Raw genomic sequence first — 24,488 nt, 5'->3', positions numbered from 1 at the left:
ATCCTCCCCCTATCCCCTCCATTCTCCTTCCCCTATCCCCTCCATTCTCCTCCCTCTATCCCCTCCATTCTCCTCCCTCTATCCCCTCCATTCTCCTCCCCCTATCCCCTCCATTCTCCTCCACCTATCCCCTCCATTCTCCTCCCCCTATCCCCTCCATTCACCTCACCATATCCCCTCCATTCTCCTCCCCCTATCCCCTCCATTCTCCTCCCTCTATCCCCTCCATTCTCCTCCCTCTAGCCCCTACGATTCTCCTCCCTATATCCCCTCTATGGTCCTCCCCCTATCCCCTCCAGTCTCCTACCTCTATCCCCTCCATTCTCCTCCCTCTAGCCCCTCCAATTCTCCTCCCTATATCCCCTCTATGGTCTTCTCCTCCCTCTAGCCCCTCCATTCTCCTCCCTCTATCCCCTCCATTGTCCTCCCCCTATCCCCTCCAGTCTCCTCCCTCTATCCCCTCCATTCTCCTCCCTCTAGCCCCTCCAATTCTCCTCCCTCTATCCCCTCTATGGTCTTCTCCTCCCTCTAGCCCCTCCATTCTCCTCCCTCTATCCCCTCCATTCTCCTCCCTCTAGCCCCTCCATTCTCCTCCCTCTATCCCCTCTATGGTCTTCTCCTCCCTCTAGCCCCTCCATTCTCCTCCCTCTATCCCCTCCATTCTCCTCCCTCTAGCCCCTCCATTCTCCTCCCTCTATCCCCTCTATGGTCTTCTCCTCCCTCTACACTCTCCATTCTCCTCCCTCTATACCCTCCATTCTCCTCCCTCTATACCCTCCATTCTCTTCCCTCTAGCCCCTCCATTCTCCTCCCTCTATATCCTCCATTCTCCTCCCTCTATCCCCTCTATGGTCTTCTCCTCCCTCTAGCCCCTCCATTCTCCTCCGTCTATACCCTCCATTCTCCTCCCTCTATACCCTCCATGGTCTTCTCCTCCCTCTATCCCCTCCATGGTCTTCTCTTACCCCTATCCCCTCCATTCTCCTCCCCATATCCCCTCCATTATCTTCCCTCTATCCCCTCCATGGTCTTCTCTTACCCCTATCCCCTCCATTCTATTCCCCCTATCCCCTCCATTCTCCTCCCCCTATCCCCTCCACTATCCTCCCTCTATCCCCTCCCTTCTCCTCCCTCTATCCCCTCCATTCTCGTCCCTCTATCCCCTCCATTCTCCTCCCTCTATCCCCTCCATTCTCCTCCCCCTCTCCTCCCTCTATCCCGTCCATTCTCCTCCCTCTATCCCCTCCATTCTCCTTCCCCTATCCCCTTCATTCTCCTCCCCCTCTCCTCCCCCTATCCCCTCCATTCTCCTCCCTATATCCCCTCCATTCTCCTCCCTCTATCCCCTCCCTTCTCCTCCCTCTATCCCCTCCATTCTCCTCCCTCTATCCCCTCCATTCTCCTCCCTCTATCCCCTCCATTCTTCTCCCTCTATCCCCTCCATTCTCCTCCCCCTATCCCCTGCATTCTCCTCCCTCTATCCCCTGCATTCTCCTCCCTCTATCCCCTCCATTATCCTCCCCCTATCCCCTCCATTCTCCTTCCCCTATCCCCTCCATTCTCCTCCCTCTATCCCCTCCATTCTCCTCCCTCTATCCCCTCCATTCTCCTCCCCCTATCCCCTCCATTCTCCTCCCCCTATCCCCTCCATTCTCCTCCCTCTATCCCCTCCATTCTCCTCCCCCTATCCCCTCCATTCTCCCCCCCTATCCCCTCCATTCTCCTCACCCTATCCCCTCCATTCTCCTCCCCCTATCCCCTCCATTCTCCTCCCTCTATCCCCTATCCCCTCCATTCTGCTCCCCATATCCCCTCCATTATCTTCCCTCTATCCCCTCCATGGTCTTCTCTTACCCCTATCCCCTCCATTCTCCTCCCCCTATCCCCTCCATTCTCCTCCCCCTATCCCCTCCATTATCCTCCCTCTATCCCCTCCCTTCTCCTCTCTCTATCCCCTCCATTCTCCTCCCTCTATCCCCTCCATTCTCCTCCCTCTATCCCCTCCATTCTCCTCCCTCTATCCCCTCCATTCTCCTCCCTCTATCCCCTCCATTCTCCTCCCCCTATCCCCTCCATTCTTCTCCCCCTATCCCCTTCATTCTCCTCCCTCTATCCCCTCCATTCTCCTCCCCCTATCCCCTCCATTCTCCCCCCCCTATCCCCTCCATTCTCCTCCCCATATCCCCTCCATTCTCCTCCCTCTATCCCCTCCATTCTCCTCACCCTATCCCCTCCATTCTCCTCCCCCTATCCCCTCCATTCTCCTCCCTCTATCCCCTCCATTCTCCTCCCTCTAGCCCCTCCAATTCTCCTCCCTCTATCCCCTCTATGGTCTTCTCCTCCCTCTAGCCCCTCCATTCTCCTCCCTCTATCCCCTCCAGTCTCCTCCCTCTATCCCCTCCATTCTCCTCCCTCTAGCCCCTCCAATTCTCCTCCCTCTATCCCCTCTATGGTCTTCTCCTCCCTCTAGCCCCTCCATTCTCCTCCCTCTATCCCCTCCATTCTCCTCCCTCTAGCCCCTCCATTCTCCTCCCTCTATCCCCTCTATGGTCTTCTCCTCCCTCTAGCCCCTCCATTCTCCTCCCCCTATCCCCTCCAGTCTCCTCCCTCTATCCCCTCCATTCTCCTCCCTCTAGCCCCACCATTCTCCTCCCTCTATACCCTCCATTCTCCTCCCTCGATACCCTCCATTCTCTTCCCTCTAGCCCCTCCATTCTCCTCCCTCTATATCTTCCATTCTCCTCCCTCTATCCCCTCTATGGTCTTCTCCTCCCTCTAGCCCCTCCATTCTCCTCCCTCTATACCCTCCATTCTCCTCCCTCTATACCCTCCATTCTCCTCCCTCTAGCCCCTCCATTCTCCTCCCTCTATACCCTCCATTCTCCTCCCTCTATACCCTCCATTCTCCTCCCTCTATCCCCTCCATGGTCTTCTCCTCCCTCTATCCCCTCCATGGTCTTCTCCTCCCTCTATACCCTCCATGGTCTTCTCCTCCCTCTATCCCCTCCATGGTCTTCTCTTACCCCTATCCCCTCCATTCTGCTCCCCATATCCCCTCCATTATCTTCCCTCTATCCCCTCCATGGTCTTCTCCTCCCTCTATCCCCTCCATGGTCTTCTCCTCCCTCTATACCCTCCATGTTCTTCTCCTCCCTCTATCCCCTCCATGGTCTTCTCTTACCCCTATCCCCTCCATTCTGCTCCCCATATCCCCTCCATTATCTTCCCTCTATCCCCTCCATGGTCTTCTCCTCCCTCTATCCCCTCCATTCTCCTCCCTCTATCCCCTCCATTCTCCTCCCTCTATCCCCTCCATTCTCCTCCCTCTATCCCCTCCATTCGCCTCCCTCTATCCCCTCCATTCTCCTTCCCCTATCCCCTCCATTCTCCTTCCCCTATCCCCTCCATTCTCCTCCCCCTATCCCCTCCATTCTCCTCCCCCTCTCCTCCCCCTATCCCCTCCAGTCTCCTCCCTCTATCACCTCTATGGTCTTCTCCTCCCCCTATCCCCTCCATTCTCCTCCCTCTATGGTCTTCTCCTCCCCCTATCCCCTCCATTCTCCTCCCCCTATCCCCTCCAGTCTCCTCCCTCTATCCCCTCCATTCTCCTTCCCCTATCCCCTCCATTCTCCTCCCTCTATCCCCTCCATTCTCCTCCCTATATCCCCTCCATTCTCCTTCCCCTATCCCCTCCATTCTCCTCCCCCTATCCCCTCCATTCTCCTCCCTCTAGCCCATCCATTCTCCTCCCTCTATCCCCTCCATTCTCCTCCCTCTAGCCCCTCCATTCTCCTCCCTCTATCCCCTCCATTCTCCTCCCACTTTCCCCTCCATTCTCCTCCCCCTATCCCCTCCATTCTCCTCCCACTCTCCTCCCCCTATCCCCTCCATTCTCCTCCCCCTCTCCTCCCATATCCCCTCCATTCTCATCCCCCTCTCCTCTCCCTATCCCCTCCAGTCTCCTCCCTCTATCCCCTCTATGGTCTTCTTCTCCCCCTATCCCCTCCATTCTCCTCCCCCTCTCCTCCCCCTATCCCCTCCAGTCTCCTCCCTCTATCACCTCTATGGTCTTCTCCTCCCCCTATCCCCTCCAGTCTCCTCCCCCTATCCCCTCCAGTCTCCTCCCTCTATCCCCTCTAGGGTCTTCTCCTCCCTCTATCCCCTTTATGGTCTTCTCCTCCCCCTATCCCCTCCATTCTCCTCCCTCTATCCCCTCTATGGTCTTCTCCTCCCCCTATCCCCTCCATTCTCCTCCCCCTATCCCCTCCAGTCTCCTCCCTCTATCCCCTCCATTCTACTCCCTCTAGCCCCTCCATTCTCCTCCCTCTATCCCCTCTATGGTCTTTTCCTCCCTCTAGCCCCTCCATTCTCCTCCCCCTATCCCCTCCATTGTCCTCCCCCTATCCCCTCCAGTCTCCTCCCTCTATCCCCTCCATTCTCCTCCCTCTAGCCCCTCCATTCTCCTCCCTCTATCCCCTCTATGGTCTTTTCCTCCCTCTAGCCCCTCCATTCTCCTCCCCCTATCCCCTCCATTGTCCTCCCCCTATCCCCTCCAGTCTCCTCCCTCTATCCCCTCCATTCTCCTCCCTCTAGCCCCTCCAATTCTCCTCCCTCTATCCCCTCTATGGTCTTCTCCTCCCTCTAGCCCCTCCATTCTCCTCCCTCTATCCCCTCCATTCTCCTCCCTCTAACCCCTCCATTCTCTTCCCTCTATCCCCTCTATGGTCTTCTCCTCCCTCTAGCCCCTCCATTCTCCTCCCCCTATCCCCTCCAGTCTCCTCCCCTTATTCCCTCCATTCTCCTCCCTCTAGCCCCTCCATTCTCCTCCCTCTATCCCCTCTATGGTCTTCTCCTCCCTCTACACTCTCCATTCTCCTCCCTCTATACCCTCCATTCTCCTCCCTCTATACCCTCCATTCTCTTCCCTCTAGCCCCTCCATTCTCCTCCCTCTATATCCTCCATTTTCCTCCCTCTATCCCCTCTATGGTCTTCTCCTCCCTCTAGCCCCTCCATTCTCCTACCCTCTATACCCTCCATTCTCCTCCCTCTATACCCTCCATTCTCTTCCCTCTAGCCCCTCCATTCTCCTCCCTCTAGCCCCTCCATTCTCCTCCCTCTATACCCTCCATTCTCCTCCCTCTATACCCTCAATTCTCCTCCCTCTATCCCCTCCATGGTCTTCTCCTCCCTCTATACCCTCCATGGTCTTCTCCTCCCTCTATACCCTCCATGGTCTTCTCCTCCCTCTATCCCCTCCATGGTCTTCTCTTACCCCTATCCCCTCCATTCTCCTCCCCATATCCCCTCCATTATCTTCCCTCTATCCCCTCCATGGTCTACTCCTCCCTCTATCCCCTCCATGGTCTTTTAATCCCTCTATCCCCTCCATGGTCTTCTCCTCCCCCTATCCCCTCCATGGTCTTCTCCTCCCTCTATCCCCTCCTTGGTCTTCTCCTCCCCCTATCCCCTCCATGGTCTTCTCCTCCCCCTATCCCCTCCATGGTTTTCTCCTCCTCCTATCCCCCCCATGGTCTTCTCCTCTCTCTATCCCCTCCATGTTCTTCTCCTCTCTCTATCCCCTCCATGGTCTTCTCCTCTCTCTATCCCCTCCATGGTCTTCTCCTCTCTCTATCCCCTCCATTCTCCTCCCTCTAGCCCCTCCATTCTCTTCCCTCTATCCCCTCTATGGTCTTCTCCTCCCTCTAGCCCCTCCATTCTCCTCTGCCTATCCCCTCCAGTCTCCTCCCCTTATTCCCTCCATTCTCCTCCCTCTAGCCCCTCCATTCTCCTCCATCTATCCCCTCTATGGTCTTCTCCTCCCTCTACACTCTCCATTCTCCTCCCTCTATACCCTCCATTCTCCTCCCTCTATACCCTCCATTCTCTTCCCTCTAGCCCCTCCATTCTCCTCCCTCTATATCCTCCATTCTCCTCCCTCTATCCCCTCTATGGTCTTCTCCTCCCTCTAGCCCCTCCATTCTCCTACCCTCTATACCCTCCATTCTCCTCCCTCTAGCCCCTCCATTCTCCTCCCTCTAGCCCCTCCATTCTCCTCCCTCTATACCCTCCATTCTCCTCCCTCTATACCCTCCATTCTCCTCCCTCTATCCCCTCCATGGTCTTCTCCTCCCTCTATACCCTCCATGGTCTTCTCCTCCCTCTATACCCTCCATGGTCTTATCCTCCCTCTATCCCCTCCATGGTCTTCTCTTACCCCTATCCCCTCCATTCTCCTCCCCATATCCCCTCCATTATCTTCCCTCTATCCCCTCCATGGTCTACTCCTCCCTCTATCCCCTCCATGGTCTTTTAATCCCTCTATCCCCTCCATGGTCTTCTCCTCCCTCTAGCCCCTCCATTCTCTTCCCTCTATCCCCTCTATGGTCTTCTCCTCCCTCTAGCCCCTCCATTCTCCTCCCCCTATCCCCTCCAGTCTCCTCCCCTTATTCCCTCCATTCTCCTCCCTCTAGCCCCTCCATTCTCCTCCCTCTATCCCCTCTATGGTCTTCTCCTCCCTCTACACTCTCCATTCTCCTCCCTCTATACCCTCCATTCTCCTCCCTCTATACCCTCCATTCTCTTCCCTCTAGCCCCTCCATTCTCCTCCCTCTATATTCTCCTCCCTCTATCCCCTCTATGGTCTTCTCCTCCCTCTAGCCCCTCCATTCTCCTACCCTCTATACCCTCCATTCTCCTCCCTCTATACCCTCCATTCTCCTCCCTCTAGCCCCTCCATTCTCCTCCCTCTAGCCCCTCCATTCTCTTCCCTCTATCCCCTCTATGGTCTTCTCCTCCCTCTAGCCCCTCCATTCTCCTCCCCCTATCCCCTCCAGTCTCCTCCCCTTATTCCCTCCATTCTCCTCCCTCTAGCCCCTCCATTCTCCTCCCTCTATCCCCTCTATGGTCTTCTCCTCCCTCTACACTCTCCATTCTCCTCCCTCTATACCCTCCATTCTCCTCCCTCTATACCCTCCATTCTCTTCCCTCTAGCCCCTCCATTCTCCTCCCTCTATATCCTCCATTTTCCTCCCGCTATCCCCTCTATGGTCTTCTCCTCCCTCTAGCCCCTCCATTCTCCTACCCTCTATACCCTCCATTCTCCTCCCTCTATACCCTCCATTCTCTTCCCTCTAGCCCCTCCATTCTCCTCCCTCTAGCCCCTCCATTCTCCTCCCTCTATACCCTCCATTCTCCTCCCTCTATACCCTCAATTCTCCTCCCTCTATCCCCTCCATGGTCTTCTCCTCCCTCTATGCCCTCCATGGTCTTCTCCTCCCTCTATACCCTCCATGGTCTTCTCCTCCCTCTATCCCCTCCATGGTCTTCTCTTACCCCTATCCCCTCCATTCTCCTCCCCATATCCCCTCCATTATCTTCCCTCTATCCCCTCCATGGTCTACTCCTCCCTCTATCCCCTCCATGGTCTTTTAATCCCTCTATCCCCTCTATGGTCTTCTCCTCCCCCTATCCCCTCCATGGTCTTCTCCTCCCTCTATCCCCTCCTTGGTCTTCTCCTCCCCCTATCCCCTCCATGGTCTTCTCCTCCCCCTATCCCCTCCATGGTTTTCTCCTCCTCCTATCCCCCCCATGGTCTTCTCCTCTCTCTATCCCCTCCATGGTCTTCTCCTCTCTCTATCCCCTCCATTCTCCTCCCTCTAGCCCCTCCATTCTCTTCCCTCTATCCCCTCTATGGTCTTCTCCTCCCTCTAGCCCCTCCATTCTCCTCTGCCTATCCCCTCCAGTCTCCTCCACTTATTCCCTCCATTCTCCTCCCTCTAGCCCCTCCATTCTCCTCCCTCTATCCCCTCTATGGTCTTCTCCTCCCTCTACACTCTCCATTCTCCTCCCTCTATACCCTCCATTCTCCTCCCTCTATACCCTCCATTCTCTTCCCTCTAGCCCCTCCATTCTCCTCCCTCTATATCCTCCATTCTCCTCCCTCTATCCCCTCTATGGTCTTCTCCTCCCTCTAGCCCCTCCATTCTCCTACCCTCTATACCCTCCATTCTCCTCCCTCTATACCCTCCATTCTCCTCCCTCTAGCCCCTCCATTCTCCTCCCTCTAGCCCCTCCATTCTCCTCCCTCTATACCCTCCATTCTCCTCCCTCTATACCCTCCATTCTCCTCCCTCTATCCCCTCCATGGTCTTCTCCTCCCTCTATACCCTCCATGGTCTTCTCCTCCCTCTATACCCTCCATGGTCTTATCCTCCCTCTATCCCCTCCATGGTCTTCTCTTACCCCTATCCCCTCCATTCTCCTCCCCATATCCCCTCCATTATCTTCCCTCTATCCCCTCCATGGTCTACTCCTCCCTCTATCGCCTCCATGGTCTTTTAATCCCACTATCCCCTCCATGGTCTTCTCCTCCCTCTAGCCCCTCCATTCTCTTCCCTCTATCCCCTCTATGGTCTTCTCCTCCCTCTAGCCCCTCCATTCTCCTCCCCCAATCCCCTCCAGTCTCCTCCCCTTATTCCCTCCATTCTCCTCCCTCTAGCCCCTCCATTCTCCTCCCTCTATCCCCTCTATGGTCTTCTCCTCCCTCTACACTCTCCATTCTCCTCCCTCTATACCCTCCATTCTCCTCCCTCTATACCCTCCATTCTCTTCCCTCTAGCCCCTCCATTCTCCTCCCTCTATATTCTCCTCCCTCTATCCCCTCTATGGTCTTCTCCTCCCTCTAGCCCCTCCATTCTCCTACCCTCTATACCCTCCATTCTCCTCCCTCTATACCCTCCATTCTCCTCCCTCTAGCCCCTCCATTCTCCTCCCTCTAGCCCCTCCATTCTCCTCCCTCTATACCCTCCATTCTCCTCCCTCTATACCCTCCATTCTCCTCCCTCTATACCCTCCATGGTCTTCTCCTCCCTCTATCCCCTCAATGGTCTTCTCCTCCCTCTATACCCTCCATGGTCTTCTCCTCCCTCTATCCCCTCCATGGTCTTCTCTTACCCCTATCCCCTCCATTCTCCTCCCCATATCCCCTCCATTATCTTCCCTCTATCCCCTCCATGGTCTACTCCTCCCTCTATCCCCTCCATGGTCTTTTAATCCCTCTATCCCCTCCATGGTCTTCTCCTCCCTCTATCCCCTCCATGGTCTTCTCCTCCCCCTATCCCCTCCATGGTCTTCTCCTCCCCCTATCCCCTCCATGGTCTTCTCCTCCTCCTATCCCCCCCATGGTCTTCTCCTCTCTCTATCCCCTCCATGGTCTTCTCCTCTCTCTATCCCCTCCATGGTCTTCTCCTCTCTCTATCCCCTCCATGGTCTTCTCCTCTCTCTATCCCCTCCATGGTCTTCTCCTCTCTCTATCCCCTCCATGGTCTTCTCCTCCTTCTTTCCAGGCCAATGTTGTCTGCCTCACTGGATCATCCCCCTCTCATAATGAGCAGTTGCAAACACATCAGTAGTACTTCAAACTAACATGGGCTCAGTCAGAGCAGACATGAGCCATTAGCACAGCTACAGAGAGCCAGAATAGGCAGCAGCATGCACTAGACTAAGCTAAAGAAAGCACCCCGCAATGCCTGCTGGGAAACCCTGGAACGCTGACAGAACCCACATCAGCCTTTAAAGCCCCTCCATTCTCCTCCCTCTATACCCTTCATTCCCCTCCCTCTATACCCTCCATTCTCCTCCCTCTATCCCCTCCATGGTCTTCTCCTCCCTCTATACCCTTCATGGTCTTCTCCTCCCTCTATACCCTCCATGGTCTTCTCCTCCCTCTATCCCCTCCATGGTCTTCTCTTACCCCTATCCCCTCCATTCTCCTCCCCATATCCCCTCCATTATCTTCCCTCTATCCCCTCCATGGTCTACTCCTCCCTCTATCCCCTCCATGGTCTTTTAATCCCTCTATCCCCTCCATGGTCTTCTCCTCCCTCTATCCCCTCCATGGTCTTCTCCTCCCCCTATCCCCTCCATGGTCTTCTCCTCCCTCTATCCCCTCCTTGGTCTTCTCCTCCCCCTATCCCCTCCATGGTCTTCTCCTCCCCCTATCCCCTCCATGGTCTTCTCCTCCTCCTTTCCCCCCCATGGTCTTCTCCTCTCTCTATCCCCTCCATGGTCTTCTCCTCTCTCTATCCCCTCCATGGTCTTCTCCTCTCTCTATCCCCTCCATGGTCTTCTCCTCTCTCTATCCCCTCCATGGTCTTCTCCTCTCTCTATCCCCTCCATGGTCTTCTCCTCCTTCTTTCCAGGCCAATGTTGTCTGCCTCACTGGATCATCCCCCTCTCATAATGAGCAGTTGCAAACACATCAGTAGTACTTCAAACTAACATGGGCTCAGTCAGAGCAGACATGAGCCATTAGCACAGCTACAGAGAGCCAGAATAGGCAGCAGCATGCACTAGACTAAGCTAAAGAAAGCACCCCGCAATGCCTGCTGGGAAACCCTGGAACGCTGACAGAACCCACATCAGCCTTTAAAGCCCCTTTTAAACTGTTTGAAGCTTTGATTATCAATGCCATATGATCGGTTTCGTATTTGTGGTGGTGGATGGCGTTTGTTGTTGCGAGTCATATGAATGGGTCTTTTCGGAAATGATGTTTACTGAATTGTTAATGAGCTAGGGGCCTGTCATGCCCGTGTGTTATAAAGCACTCTGACATTCACAGCAGTTCTCTGTAAACACTATTTCAAAGACTTAAGACCTCTCTCTCTCCTCTCCCTTTCTCTCCCCTCTCTCCTTCTCTCTCTCTCTCTTTCTCTCCCCTCTCTCCTTCTCTTTCTCTCTCTCTCTCTATCTCCCTCTCTCTCTCTCTCTCGCTCTCTCTCTCTCTCTCCTCTCTCCTTCTCTCTCTTTCTCTCTCTATCTCCCTCTCCCTGTTTCGCTCTCACTCGATAGTTGCCCTGAAGACCCAGGCTTGCAAGGGGTTGAAGGCCAACGGTGGTAACCATGACAGCAGCGAGACAACGGGATTGGTGGACGGCTGGATGCCCGAGGGTGAACTCCTATTGCAGGTTGGTGGCCAGGCTCCAGGTGCAGGGCACAAACACACGACGAGCAGTGTGACACCCCAGCTGGAGTCTGCACTACATTCTGGGCACTGAAACTGTATCCGAATATGTTTCAAATCATTGCATCAGAATGTTCTATATGGCCACTCATTGTGTCAAGGAGTACTACGAGCTGTCTTTCCACACACACACACACATTCACACACATCTATACACACACCACCACCTGCAGCCCAGGCACAACTGATCTACTCCTCTCTCCTCCAAACTGACCAGTAGACATAAGAAGACTACTCACTCTGTGAAGCTCATCTCATCTAGCGTGTCTCGCTTCAGATCAGGCCTGGTTTTTATAGAGCACGCTGCCTGCCTGCCTGCCACAGGGCATCGCTACATGTCTTAGCATTTCCCCAAACTTGCTGGGCTTCTGTTCTGTCCCTTAAGCATGCCAAGAGCTTGGAGAGAGAGAGAGAGAGAGAGAGAGAGCCTGGCGAGAGAGAGCCTGGCGAGAGATAGAGAGAGCTGTCTGGCTGAAGCGTAGCTCAGTTAAGTGAGCAGTGCTTCGATAGAAAGCTTTCCCGGGCAGGCACAGTAAGAGCCTTGACAGAGAGGCAGGTGAGACAGGAGACTGTAGGGCTCTCACACACAGCAGGCACAACACGGCAGACATGGAAAGTCTGTCTTGTAGCGGGAGCGCACCACATGGGGACAAGTGTAGATGTACGTAATCATAGTGTTGTAATTCTATTTCTATGGGGGAAAGTTAAGTACTGCTGGTTTTCACAAACAGACGCCATGTCTTGCTGCATTTAGAGATTGTCAGAGAGAGAGAGAGAGACCACCCACAGGATGAGAGATACTTTTCGCTAACATGCTGACCACTCTCCTGGATGGTTATTGGCTGATTGGGCTCTTTCCTTAACAGGATCTCAGCCTAGAACGAAAAGGTTGTACCAGGCCTGCTGAGACCAGCTGATTAGTTTGGACTCATTTAGAGTAGCTACAAAAGTTACATGGGAAAACATTCAATGCCCATGCCATAGCCTAGTTTGGTGCCATCATTCATCCCCCCCAGTTCTTAAAGAGACAATGCTCTATTCTGTCCTGCACTTACTGGGGCCTATTTGGCCCTGCACTTAAAGAGACAGTGCTCTATTCTGTATCACTGTATCATCAGTTAACTACTGAGACGAATACCAAAATGTATTTTTTTGAGTGGAATTGTCCTTTAAAGGGACAGTGCTCTATATTCTGCCCTGCTCTGTGCTGGATGTTCAGTCAGGGGAGATGTGATCTGCTTCATCTACAGCCCCCACTGTTGTGCCATCATGCAGAATCCCACCGTGCCAGAACAGTCAACACAGAATCTCTTAAGACAGGCTGAGCTACAGAGGGAGGGAGGGAGGGAGGGAGGGAGGGAGGGAGGGAGGGGCATGGAGGAGGGTTAGGAAATGAGGGAAATTGTGTATTTGAGAGAGAAAGAATAGTAAATGGAGAGAGAGGGGGAGAGAGAGAGAGAGAGAGAGTGAGAGAGATGCTAAACGAAGGCGAGGTCCTAATTCATGACATTGTTGTTGAGAGGGCCGGAAAGAGAAGGGAGGAGATGGGGGAAGCAGAGGAGAGGGGGTCAGAGGAGAGGAGAGGCTATTTCTGACCAGGGCTGGCTGTCTTGCTATGTTCCATTTCAGACACTTGGCCATGAATTATAGAGTGACTGTGAGGACATCCATTATTGAAAAGGGCGGTAAAATGAGAGCAGAAAGGTGTTATTTGATATTCTCCATATAGCCTAATGTACTTTACCATTTTTAGTCCACGTCATTCAGGTTACCTTTTCAGTGGATCAAAATATAATTCCACAAGCATTTGAAGTTCACTAAAGGCATGGGAGACGTGAATGCATGAATCAATATCGGTACATACCAAAAAGAAAACAACTGATTGTACAAAAAAGGAATAAACCCTTGTTTGGCTTGCCAGTCTGTGCCAGTGTTGGGCTTGCCAGTCTGTGCCAGTGTTTGGCCTGCCAGTCTGTTCCAGTGTTTGGCCTGCCAGTCTGTGCCAGTGTTGGGCTTGCCAGTCTGTTCCAGTGTTTGGCCTGCCAGTCTGTACCAGTGTTTGGTCTGCCAGTCTGTGCCAGTGTTTGACCTGCCAGTCTGTTCCAGTGTTTGGCCTACCAGTCTGTGCCAGTGTTTGGCCTGCCAGTCTGTTCCAGTGTTTGGCCTGCCAGTCTGTGCCAGTGTTGGGCTTGCCAGTCTGTTCCAGTGTTTGGCCTGCCAGTCTGTGCCAGTGTTTGGTCTGCCAGTCTGTGCCAGTGTTTGGTCTGCCAGTCTGTGCCAGTGTTTGGCCTGCCAGTCTGTGCCAGTGTTTGGCCTGCCAGTCTGTGCCAGTGTTTGGCCTGCCAGTCTGTGCCAGTGTTTGGCCTGCCAGTCTGCGCCAGTGTAAGCCTGCTAGTCTGTGCCAGTGTTGGGCTTGCCAGTCTGTTCCACTGTTTGGCTTGCCAGTCTGTGCCAGTGTTTGGCTTACCAGTCTGTTCCAGTGTTTGGCCTGCCAGTCTGTTCCAGTGTTTGGCCTGCCAGTCTGTTCCAGTGTTTGGACTGCCAGTCTGTGCCAGTGTTGGGCTTGCCAGTCTGTTCCAGTGTTCGGTCTGCCAGTCTGTGCCAGTGTTTGGTCTGCCAGTCTGTGCCAGTGTTTGGCCTGCCAGTCTGTTCCAGTGTTTGGCCTGCCAGTCTGTGCCAGTGTTTGGCCTGCCAGTCTGTGCCAGAGTTTGGCCTGCCAGTCTGTGCCAGTGTTTGGCCTGCCAGTCTGCGCCAGTGTTTGGCCTGCCAGTCTGTGCCAGTGTTTGGCTTGCCAGTCTGTGCCAGTGTTTGGCCTGCCAGTCTGTTCCATTGTTTGGCCTGCCAGTCTGTGCCAGTGTTTGGCCTGCCAGTCTGTTCGACTGTTTGGCTTGCCAGTCTGTGCCAGTGTTTGGCCTGCCAGTCTGTGCCAGTGTTGGGCTTGCCAGTCTGTGCCAGTGTTGGGCTTGCCAGTCTGTTCCACTGTCTGGCTTGCCAGTCTGTTCCACTGTTTGGCTTGCCAGTCTGTGCCAGTGTTTGGTCTGCCAGTCTGTGCCAGTGTTTGGCCTGCCAGTCTGTGCCAGTGTTTGGCCTGCCAGTCTGCGCCAGTGTTTGGCCTGCCAGTCTGCGCCAGTGTTTGGCTTGCCAGCCTGAGCCAGTGTTTGGCTTGCCAGCCTGTGCCAGTGTTTGGCTTACCAGTCTGTTCCAGTGTTTGGCCTGCCAGTCTGTTCCATTGTTTGGCTTGCCAGCCTCTGCCAGTCTGTTCCACTGTTTGGCTTGCCAGTCTGTGCCAGTGTTTGGCCTGCCAGTCTGTTCCAGTGTTTGGCCTGCCAGTCTGTGCCAGTGTTGGGCTTGCCAGTCTGTTCCACTGTTTGGCTTGCCAGTCTGTGCCAGTGTTTGGCCTGCCAGTCTGCGCCAGTGTTTGGCCTGCCAGTCTGTGCCAGTGTTTGGCTTGCCAGTCTGTGCCAGTGTTTGGCCTGCCAGTCTGCGCCAGTGTTTGGCCTGCCAGTCTGTGCCAGTGTTTGGCTTGCCAGTCTGTGCCAGTGTTTGGCCTGCCAGTCTGTTCCACTGTTTGGCTTGCCATTCTGTGCCAGTGTTTGGCTTACCAGTCTGTTCCAGTGTTTGGCCTGCCAGTCTGTGCCAGTGTTGGGCTTGCCAGTCTGTTCCAGTGTTTGGCCTGCCAGTCTGTGCCAGTGTTTGGTCTGCCAGTCTGTGCCAGTGTTTGGCCTGCCAGTCTGTTCCAGTGTTTGGCCTGCCAGTCTGTGCCCGTGTTTGGCCTGCCAGTCTGTTCCAGTGTTTGGCCTGCCAGTCTGTGCTAGTGTTTGGCCTGCCAGTCTGTGCCAGTGTTTGGCCTGCCAGTCTGCGCCAGTGTAAGCCTGCCAGTCTGTGCCAGTGTTGGGCTTGCCAGTCTGTTCCACTGTTTGGCTTGCCAGTATGTGCCAGTGTTTGGCTTACCAGTCTGTTCCAGTGTTTGGCCTGCCAGTCTGTTCCAGTGTTTGGCCTGCCAGTCTGTTCCAGTGTTTGGCCTGCCAGTCTGTGCCAGTGTTGGGCTTGCCAGTCTGTTCCAGTGTTCGGTCTGCCAGTCTGTGCCAGTGTTTGGTCTGCCAGTCTGTGCCAGTGTTTGGCCTGCCAGTCTGTTCCAGTGTTTGGCCTGCCAGTCTGTGCCAGTGTTTGGCCTGCCAGTCTGTGCCAGAGTTTGGCCTGCCAGTCTGTGCCAGTGTTTGGCCTGCCAGTCTGCGCCAGTGTTTGACCTGCCAGTCTGTGCCAGTGTTTGGCTTGCCAGTCTGTGCCAGTGTTTGGCCTGCCAGTCTGTTCCATTGTTTGGCCTGCCAGTCTGTGCCAGTGTTTGGCCTGCCAGTCTGTTCGACTGTTTGGCTTGCCAGTCTGTGCCAGTGTTTGGCCTGCCAGTCTGTGCCAATGTTGGGCTTGCCAGTCTGTGCCAGTGTTGGGCTTGCCAGTCTGTTCCACTGTCTGGCTTGCCAGTCTGTTCCACTGTCTGGCTTGCCAGTCTGTGCCAGTGTTTGGTCTGCCAGTCTGTGCCAGTGTTTGGCCTGCCAGTCTGTGCCAGTGTTTGGTCTGCCAGTCTGTGCCAGTGTTTGGCCTGCCAGTCTGTTCCAGTGTTTGGCCTGCCAGTCTGTGCCAGTGTTTGGCCTGCCAGTCTGTGCCAGTGTTTGGCCTGCCAGTCTGCGCCAGTGTTTGGCCTGCCAGTCTGCGCCAGTGTTTGGCTTGCCAGCCTGTGCCAGTGTTTGGCTTGCCAGCCTGTGCCAGTGTTTGGCTTACCAGTCTGTTCCAGTGTTTGGCCTGCCAGTCTGTTCCATTGTTTGGCCTGCCAGTCTGTGCCAGTGTTTGGCCTGCCAGTCTGTTCCAATGTTTGGCTTGCCAGTCTGTGCCAGTGTTTGGCCTGCCAGTCTGTGCCAGTGTTGGGCTTGCCAGTCTGTTCCACTGTCTGGCTTGCCAGTCTGTGCCAGTGTTTGGCCTGCCAGTCTGTTCCAGTGTTTGGCCTGCCAGTCTGTGCCAGTGTTGGGCTTGCCAGTCTGTTCCACTGTTTGGCTTGCCAGTCTGTGCCAGTGTTTGGCCTGCCAGTCTGCGCCAGTGTTTGGCCTGCCAGTCTGTGCCAGTGTTTGGCTTGCCAGTCTGTGCCAGTGTTTGGCCTGCCAGTCTGTTCCACTGTTTGGCTTGCCATTCTGTGCCAGTGTTTGGCTTACCAGTCTGTTCCAGTGTTTGGCCTGCCAGTCTGTTCCACTGTTTGGCTTGCCAGTCTGTGCCAGTGTTTGGCCTGCCAGTCTGTGCCAGTGTTTGGCCTGCCAGTCTGTGCCAGTGTTTGTCCTGCCAGTCTGCGCCAGTGTTTGGCTTGCCAGCCTGTGCCAGTGTTTGGCTTGCCAGCCTGTGCCAGTGTTTGGCTTGCCAGCCTGTGCCAGTGTTTGGCTTACCAGTCTGTTCCAGTGTTTGGCCTGCCAGTCTGTTCCATTGTTTGGCCTGCCAGTCTGTGCCAGTGTTTGGCCTGCCAGTCTGTTCCACTGTTTGGCTTGCCAGTCTGTGCCAGTGTTTGGCCTGCCAGTCTGTTCCAGTGTTTGGCCTGCCAGTCTGTGCCAGTGTTGGGCTTGCCAGTCTGTTCCACTGTTTGGCTTGCCAGTCTGTGCCAGTGTTTGGCCTGCCAGTCTGCGCCAGTGTTTGGCCTGCCAGTCTGTGCCAGTGTTTGGCTTGCCAGTCTGTGCCAGTGTTTGGCCTGCCAGTCTGTTCCACTGTTTGGCTTGCCATTATGTGCCAGTGTTTGGCTTACCAGTCTGTGTCAGTGTTTGGCCTGCCAGTCTGCGCCAGTGTTTGGCTTGCCAGCCTGTGCCAGTGTTTGGCTTGCCAGCCTGTTCCAGTGTTTGGCTTGCCAGCCTGTGCCAGTGTTTGGCTTACCAGTCTGTTCCAGTGTTTGGCCTGCCAGTCTGTTCCATTGTTTGGCCTGCCAGTCTGTGCCAGTGTTTGGCCTGCCAGTCTGTTCCACTGTTTGGCTTGCCAGTCTGTGCCAGTGTTTGGCCTGCCAGTCTGTTCCAGTGTTTGGCCTGCCAGTCTGTGTCAGTGTTGGGCTTGCCAGTCTGTTCCACTGTTTGGCTTGCCAGTCTGTGCCAGTGTTTGGCCTGCCAGTCTGCGCCAGTGTTTGGCCTGCCAGTCTGTGCCAGTGTTTGGCTTGCCAGTCTGTGCCAGTGTTTGGCCTGCCAGTCTGTTCCACTGTTTGGCTTGCCATTCTGTGCCAGTGTTTGGCTTACCAGTCTGTTCCAGTGTTTGGCCTGCCAGTCTGTTCCACTGTTTGGCTTGCCTGTCTGTGCCAGTGTTTGGCCTGCCAGTCTGTGCCAGTGTTTGGCCTGCCAGTCTGTGCCAGTGTTTGGCTTGCCAGTCTGTGCCAGTGTTTGGCTTGCCATTCTGTGCCAGTGTTTGGCTTGCCAGTCTGTTCCAGTGTTTGGCTTGCCAGTCTGTGCCAGTGTTTGGCTTACCAGTCTGTTCCAGTGTTTGACCTGCTAGTCTGTTCCATTGTTTGGCCTGCCAGTCTGTGCCAGTGTTTGGCCTGCCATTCTGTTCCACTGTTTGGCTTGACAGTCTGTGCCAGTGTTTGGCCTGCCAGTCTTTGCCAGTGTTGGGCTTGCCAGTCTGTGCCAGTGTTGGGCTTGCCAGTCTGTTCCACTGTCTGGCTTGCCAGTCTGTGCCAGTGTTTGGCCTGCCAGTCTGTTCCAGTGTTTGGCCTGCCAGTGTGTGCCAGTGTTGGGCTTGCCAGTCTGTTCCACTGTTTGGCTTGCCAGTCTGTGCCAGTGTTTGGCTTACCAGTCTGTTCCAGTGTTTGGCCTGACAGTTTGTTCCACTGTTTGGCTTGCCAGTCTGTGCCAGTGTTTGGCCTGCCAGTCTGTGCCAGTGTTTGGCCTGCCAGTCTGTGCCAGTGTTTGGCCTGCCAGTCTGTGCCAGTGTTTGGCCTGCCAGTCTGTGCCACTGTTTGGCCTGCCAGTCTGTGCCACTGTTTGGCCTGCCAGTCTGTTCCACTGTTTGGCCTGCCAGTCTGTTCCAGTGTTTGCCCTGCCAGTCTGTTCCTGTGTTTGCTGTCACTGTCAGGAGGCATACATCCAGACCAGATAACATACAGGCTGGGAAAACAAACAACTAGCTCTGCCATGTTGACGACTGGAACAGGCTCTCTCCATCTTTCTTCCTCCATCGCTCTCTTTTTCTATCTCCCTTCATCCTTCCTTCCTCTCTCGTGATCTTTTCTCTCTCTCCAGTCTCTCACATCCCCTTGCCACTTTGTGTTTCGTTCTGTCTGCCGACGGCCGCTAGAACTACAGCAGGCAGCGTTCTTTCATCCTGGACAAGTGCATGATGTCCTCAGCCCCATTAAATATGAAAAATACATTTTTGATCAAGATGTTTGGTGACTGCCCATGTCCCCGACCCCCCCCCCCCCCCCCCCCCCCAAGGGAGATGGCTGTGTGTTCTTCAGCTAGACAGATTAATCTAAATATTTATACAGAAGGCCTGAACACCGCTCTGCTTTCTGAGTGTTTGTGTACAGTGTGGGGGCGTCGGGCCATGGAGATAGAACTAGGAAGTGGAGGACGGGGCTGCTGAGGAGAGGAGGGTGGACTTATAGATGGCCCGGGGTGGCAGTGGGGGTGGCAGCTTTCTGGATATGTTTTGAGAGAGCGTAGGCCTGCATAATAAAGAAGAAACTATATGAGCTGGCAGCTGCGAGGCTCCCCGGGATCCCATGGATGTCAGGGTTTCAGACAGGACTAGGAGCCTTCAGGTTTAAAGACAGAAATAAAGGCAGGCCTGGGCAAGCCGTTTGTGGACACTGAGTTCATTATAGCTTACCCAGACAAAAGCTAAGAAGTACGGTACACAACGCTAACTGGGGGAATACGATGTTTGGTCTGCCAGGTAGAATTTGAGTCATATAGCTATTTAACTTGCTAAAGGGATGGAATCATCCAACCTGATATTATCTGGGTTATGTTTCTCTGGGTGACATCCATGGAAAAAGGACTTGATGGAGGCTATGAGGCTATGGCTTCCATCCAGTGCAGATTGTGTAAAGGGGTTCTCCTTGCTGACATGTTGGAAATTAATATGATGGGGTGTTCGAGGACGTGAGTATCAGGACAGCTGCCCTGTAGTGCCGTCGGTTGGTTTAGGGAACGTGTACCCACGCACGCATACACACCTAGAGCAAACAGAGCGACAGCACGACTCCTTTGCCTCTGAGCATTGTGGGGGAGATGGAATAGTAAAGTGTGAGACACTCTGTATGGTTATGTTTCTCCCTCTCTCTCTCTCCTCCTCCTCCCCCTCTTCCTCCCCAACTCCAGCCTGTCTTTGTGTTCATGTGACACGTCCTCAGAGTGGGGCCGCTTGCCTCTCCTCCTCTCCTCACCTCTCCTCCACCACTCCTTTCTCCTCTCCTCACCCCTCCTCACCTCTCCTCCACCGCTCCTCTCCTCCTCTCCTCACCTCTCCTCCACCGCTCCTCTCCTCCTCACCTCTCCTCACCTCTCCTCCACCGCTCCTCTCCTCCTCTCCTCCACCGCTCCTCTCCTCCACCGCTCCTCTCCTCTCCTCACCTCTCCTCCACCGCTCCTCTCCTCCTCTCCTCACCTCTCCTCCACCGCTCCTCTCCTCCTCCTCACCTCTCCTCACCTCTCCTCCACCGCTCCTCTCCTCCTCTCCTCACCTCTCCTCCACCGCTCCTCTCCTCCCCTCCTCCTCTCCTCACCTCTCCTCCACCGCTCCTCTCCTCCCCCTCTCCTGTCCTCCACGGCCTGAAGTGGTGTCATGCCCCCGTTTGCAGTTTCTCTTTTTGTTGCCTCGTTTCCCCCCCTCTGTTTCCCCCCCTCCGTTTCCCCCCCTCCGTTTCCCCCCCTCTGTTTCCCCCCCTTCGGTTCCCCCCCTTCGGTTTCCCCCCCTCCGTTTCCCACCCTTGGTTTCCCCCCCTCTGTTTCCCTTCCTTCGGTTCTCCCCCTTGGTTTCCCCCCCTCCGTTTCCCCCTCTCGCAGGTTTGAACGACCTCCCGTCCTCAGGAATCTGTCTGTCTGCACACTGTAGTCTGTCCTGCTCTTTTATACATGCTTGGTGTTGGCAGTCAAATACAAAACACACCAAATGGCACAAGTGTGTCACTATGATATGGGTCTGTCTTCTCGTGATGGACACCAAACACGATCACTCAAAAGCTGTGAGTCATTTGCGTCAGTCTTCGTTTGTCCAGCCCAAATAATTGCACTCGCTAAACGTCTTTGATAGCAGTACGCAGTGAGGGACATTCCCTAACTTTCTGTCTGTGGTGACTTGTTCTCCCTCCTCAGGCCCTTAATGGTTTCGTCCTGGTCATCACTGCAGACGGGGTCATATTCTACTCCTCTCACACCATTCAGGATTACCTGGGATTCCACCAAGTAAGTCTCTGCTGCTGATCACAGGGCTCGCAGCCACTCAAACCCACTGGCACACACACACCATACACGCCGTACAGCATACACACACACGCGCGCACTGCCGCTCAAACACGCACAGAGAGAGGAGGATTGGGCCTGCCTACAGAGCCACAGCCTGGCGGAGTCAGGAGGAGTCTGGAGGAGGTTCGATCAACCCCGGCCTAGGCCAAGCCAGTTATGACGACAACGTGACTCTGCCCTCGTTCTATTTATGGAACGACACAGGGAGTGCTGGGACACGGACTGAAAGCTATAGTCCTCCAGGTTTCTGTGGCAAACCAAATCTAGCGCACCAGATTCTAATCATTAGCTGGTTGATAAGCTGAAGCAGGTTAGTTACAACTGGGGTGGGAGTGAAACCCCCCAGGAGGGTATCTCTCCAGGAACGGGGTTGGAGAGCCCTGGAATACACTCTACTGCTCCCTGCCCCCATTCTTTTCCCCAACAGTTGCAGCCAGAATGAAGGTGAAAACCAATATGCTACTGTACAGTGCCGACCTTCCCCCAACACCGCCTTGTGTCCTTTCCTGTCCTTTTGGCCCGCCTCCGGCCCCCTTCCGTTCCCTAGTCTCGCCCTCTCTGCCCTCTGGTACCCAGCCCTGCTCTGTGCTAAGCGCTTTAGCGCGCTTGATTCAGGATTTCCCACTGGATAAGAGTTTGATAACCCCGTCCAGAGAGGTCAAACGCAGGTTAATAATTTAATAAGAGCTGATCTATAGCATATTTAATCACAGACCTCTATAAGCATGCATACTGTCTGTCCAACGTTTCTTTAATTGATTTAACCCCCAGCAGCTGATTAACTGCTCTAATAGCCTCATTTATTCAGGTTGGATCAGTTTTTGATAACATCCATGCTTGCGTACACAGTTGGGCTAAGCTGTATTAGCAATTATTAGCACCCCCTGAAGCTCTCTCTCTCTCTTTCCTTCTGTCTTTTCCTCTCTCTCTCGCTCTCTCTCTTGCTCCCTCTTTCTCTCTTTCCTTCTCTCTCTCTCTCTCTCTTTCCTTCTCTCTCTTTTCTTTTGTCTCTCTCTCTCTCTCTCTCCTTCTCGCTCTCTCTCTCTCTCTCCCTCTAGCTTTCTTTCTCTCTGTGGTCATCAGTTGGAGGCTGCTGAGGGGAGAACGGCTCATAATAATGGCTGGAAAGGAGCGAATGGAATGGCGTCAAATGTATAAGTCCGCTCCAGCCATTACCGCGAGCCCGTCCTCCCCAATTAAGGTGCCACCAACCTCCTGTGGTGTGCAGTGCTGCTGTACAATGGCTTGCGAAAGTATTCACCCTCTTGGCATTTTTCCTATTTTGTTGCCTTACAACCTGAAATTAAAATAGATTTTTGGGGGGTTTGTATCATTTTATTTACACAACATGCCTACCACTTTGAAGATACAAAATATGCTTTAATGTGAAACAAACAAGAAATAAGACAAAAAAAAAAACTGAAAACTATTCTAACTCCATTCCATTCTCAATGGGATTGAGGTCTGGGCTTTGACTAGGGCATTCCAAGACATTTAAATGTTTCCCCTTAAACCACTCAAGTGTTGCTTTATCAGTATGCTTAGGGTCATTGTCCTGCTGGAAGGTGAACCTCCGTCCCAGTCTCAAATCTCTGGAAGACTGAAACAGGTTTCCCCCAAGAATTTCCCTGTATTTAGCGCCATCCATCATTCCTTCAATTGTGACCAGTTTCCCAGTCCCTGCCATATGAAAAACATGGCGGTGTTCTCGGGGTGATGAAAGGTGTTGGGTTTGCGCCAGACATAGTGTTTTCCTTGATGGCCAAAAAGCTCACTTTTAGTCTCATCTAACCAGTGTACCTTCTTCCATATGTTTGGGGAGTCTCCCACATGCCTTTTGGCAAACACCAAATGTGTTTGCTTATTTTTTTCTTTAAGCAATGGCTTTTTTCTGGCCAGTCATCCGTAAAGCCCAGCTCTGTGGAGTGTACGACTTAAAGTGGTCCTATGGACAGATACTCCAATCTCCACTGTGGAGCTTTGCAGCTCCTTCAGGGTTATCTTTGGTCTCTTTGTTTCCTCTCTGATTAATGCCCTCCTTGCCTGGTCCATGAGTTTCGGTGGGCAGCCCTCTCTTGGCAGGTTTGTTGTGGTGCCATATTCTTTCCATTTTTTAATAATGTATTTAATGGTGCTCTGTGGGATGTTCAAAGTTTTGGATATTTTTTTATAACCCAACCCTGATCTGTACTTCTCCACAACTTTGTCCCTGACCTGTTTGGAGAGCTCCTTGGTCTTCATGGTGCCGCTTGCTTGGTGGTGCCCCTTGCTTAGTGGTGTTGTAGACTCTGGGGCTTTTCAGAACAAGTGTATATGTACTGAGATCATGTGACAGATCATGTGACACTTAGATTGCACACAGGTGGATTTAATTTAACATAATTATGTGACTTCTGAAGGTAATTGGTTCCACCAGATCTTATTTAGGGGCTTCATAGCAAAGGGGGTGAATACATATGCACACACCACTTTTCCATTTTTTTTATTTTTTATTTTTTTGAAACAAGTTATTTTTTTCATTTCACTTCACCAATTTGGACTATTTTGTGTATGTCCATTACATGAAATCCAAATAAAAATCCATTTAAATTAAAAGGTTGTAATGAAACAAAATAGGAAAAATGCCAAGGGGTGAATACTTTTGCAAGGCACTGTAGCTACAAGCTGCTGTAGAAGAAATGTTCCTACAGTGTGTGAGCCACACCTCTCAGGCCTCGTTTCATTTCAACAACCCTCACTTCACATCTACAGCGCTGACCGAAATCCTTTTGGATGTGGCTGCCTGTTGTGGAGCTGTGTGTATGGTAATGAGAAGTAGCACTGAGATGCTAGTGTGATACGGAACCTCAGGCTGTGCTGTGTCCATGTCTGAGGTGGTCCAGCTGATGCCCTAACCTTCCCCCTCACTGCAAGCCCACAAAACAAGGGTGTGTGTGTGTGTGTGTGTGTGTGTGTGTGTGTGTGTGTGTGTGTGTGTGTATGTGAACGTCACCTTACTGATTCTACAGGGGTGAATTCAATTGTGTGTAGGTTATTTTTCAGGAAGTCAGACAATAGTTCCCAGTCCTATGTGCTGGTACACGTGACTGTTCCGAAGACCTCTCTCTTTCGCTCCTTGTCCCAGACGGACGTGATGCACCAGAGTGTGTTTGATCTGATCCACACTGAGGACCAGCAGGAGTTTAGGAGGAACCTCCACTGGGCTCTCAACCCCCCGGCCGTGCCCCAGCAGGTGGAGTCACCCCCAGGTCAGTCTTACACTGCGTCTCACTGTCTATACCCCCTATTATGCCGGGCCGACGCATTTTCACAAAGCTGTCCAAGGCCATTGTGAAGCCTTTCACATTACTAGCTAGCGATGTATGTTTGATGCTCTGTTGCACATTTACAGATGGCATATATATGCCATAATAATTAATTGAACTTGTGGATGGGCTGAGGTGAACTACTAGCAGAAAAAAATACAGATAAAAAAGAGATGCCAGTTTGAAGTCGCCGTTTAACTTTAAAGTGACACACACATTCAGTGACAGTATACACCATACTGGTTGACGTTCGCTACTAGCAGGGGACAAAAAAAACCTGAAAACATGATCAAATGAAGAACTGCAATGAGTCAGCCTGAAGTCACTCACACCCAATGGGCTAACTTTTCCCTAAAAACAGCTGACCCCAATTTCCCCAGCGGAGCTCTGTGCAGAGAGGGAAGGAGATGGGAGAGGGACAGAGGAAGAGCATGGAGAGAGAGAGAGAGAGAGAGAGAGAAGGAGATGAGAGAGAGAAGGAGATGAGAGAGAGAAGGAGATGAGAGAGAGAGAGAGAAGGAGATGAGAGAGAGAAGGAGATGAGAGAGAGAAGGAGATGAGAGAGAGAGAGAGAGAGAGAAGGAGATGAGAGAGAGAGAGAGGAGAGAGGAGAGAGAGAGAGAGAGAGAGAGAGAGAGAGAGAGAGAGAGAGAGAGAGAGAGAGGTGACCTTTATCAGGCACT

At 53.3% G+C, this 24,488-nt stretch overlaps 1 protein-coding gene across 3 annotated transcripts in view; it reads left to right on the top strand.

Moving 5' to 3' along the window:
- ahr1b (aryl hydrocarbon receptor 1b) overlaps nt 1-24,488 on the top strand; it is a 75,840-nt gene that overhangs the window by 24,902 nt on the left and 26,450 nt on the right. For 2 of the 3 annotated variants that reach the window (XM_021608871.2, XM_021608872.2), the window contains 3 exons: nt 10,850-10,965; nt 20,351-20,440; nt 23,625-23,748. In XM_021608871.2, coding sequence (XP_021464546.2) covers nt 10,850-10,965; nt 20,351-20,440; nt 23,625-23,748 — 330 coding nt within the window. Of the gene's footprint in view, nt 1-10,849; nt 10,966-20,350; nt 20,441-23,140; nt 23,428-23,624; nt 23,749-24,488 lie in introns of those variants that run through there. The other variant, XM_036983015.1, reaches the window with a different exon arrangement.

This window comes from Oncorhynchus mykiss, chromosome 7 (genome assembly GCF_013265735.2).
Source record: "Oncorhynchus mykiss isolate Arlee chromosome 7, USDA_OmykA_1.1, whole genome shotgun sequence".
Classification (NCBI taxonomy): Eukaryota; Metazoa; Chordata; class Actinopteri; order Salmoniformes; family Salmonidae; genus Oncorhynchus; species Oncorhynchus mykiss.
The sequence above is the reverse complement of the archived record's forward strand: the minus strand, read 5'-3'. Positions and strand labels throughout refer to the sequence as shown.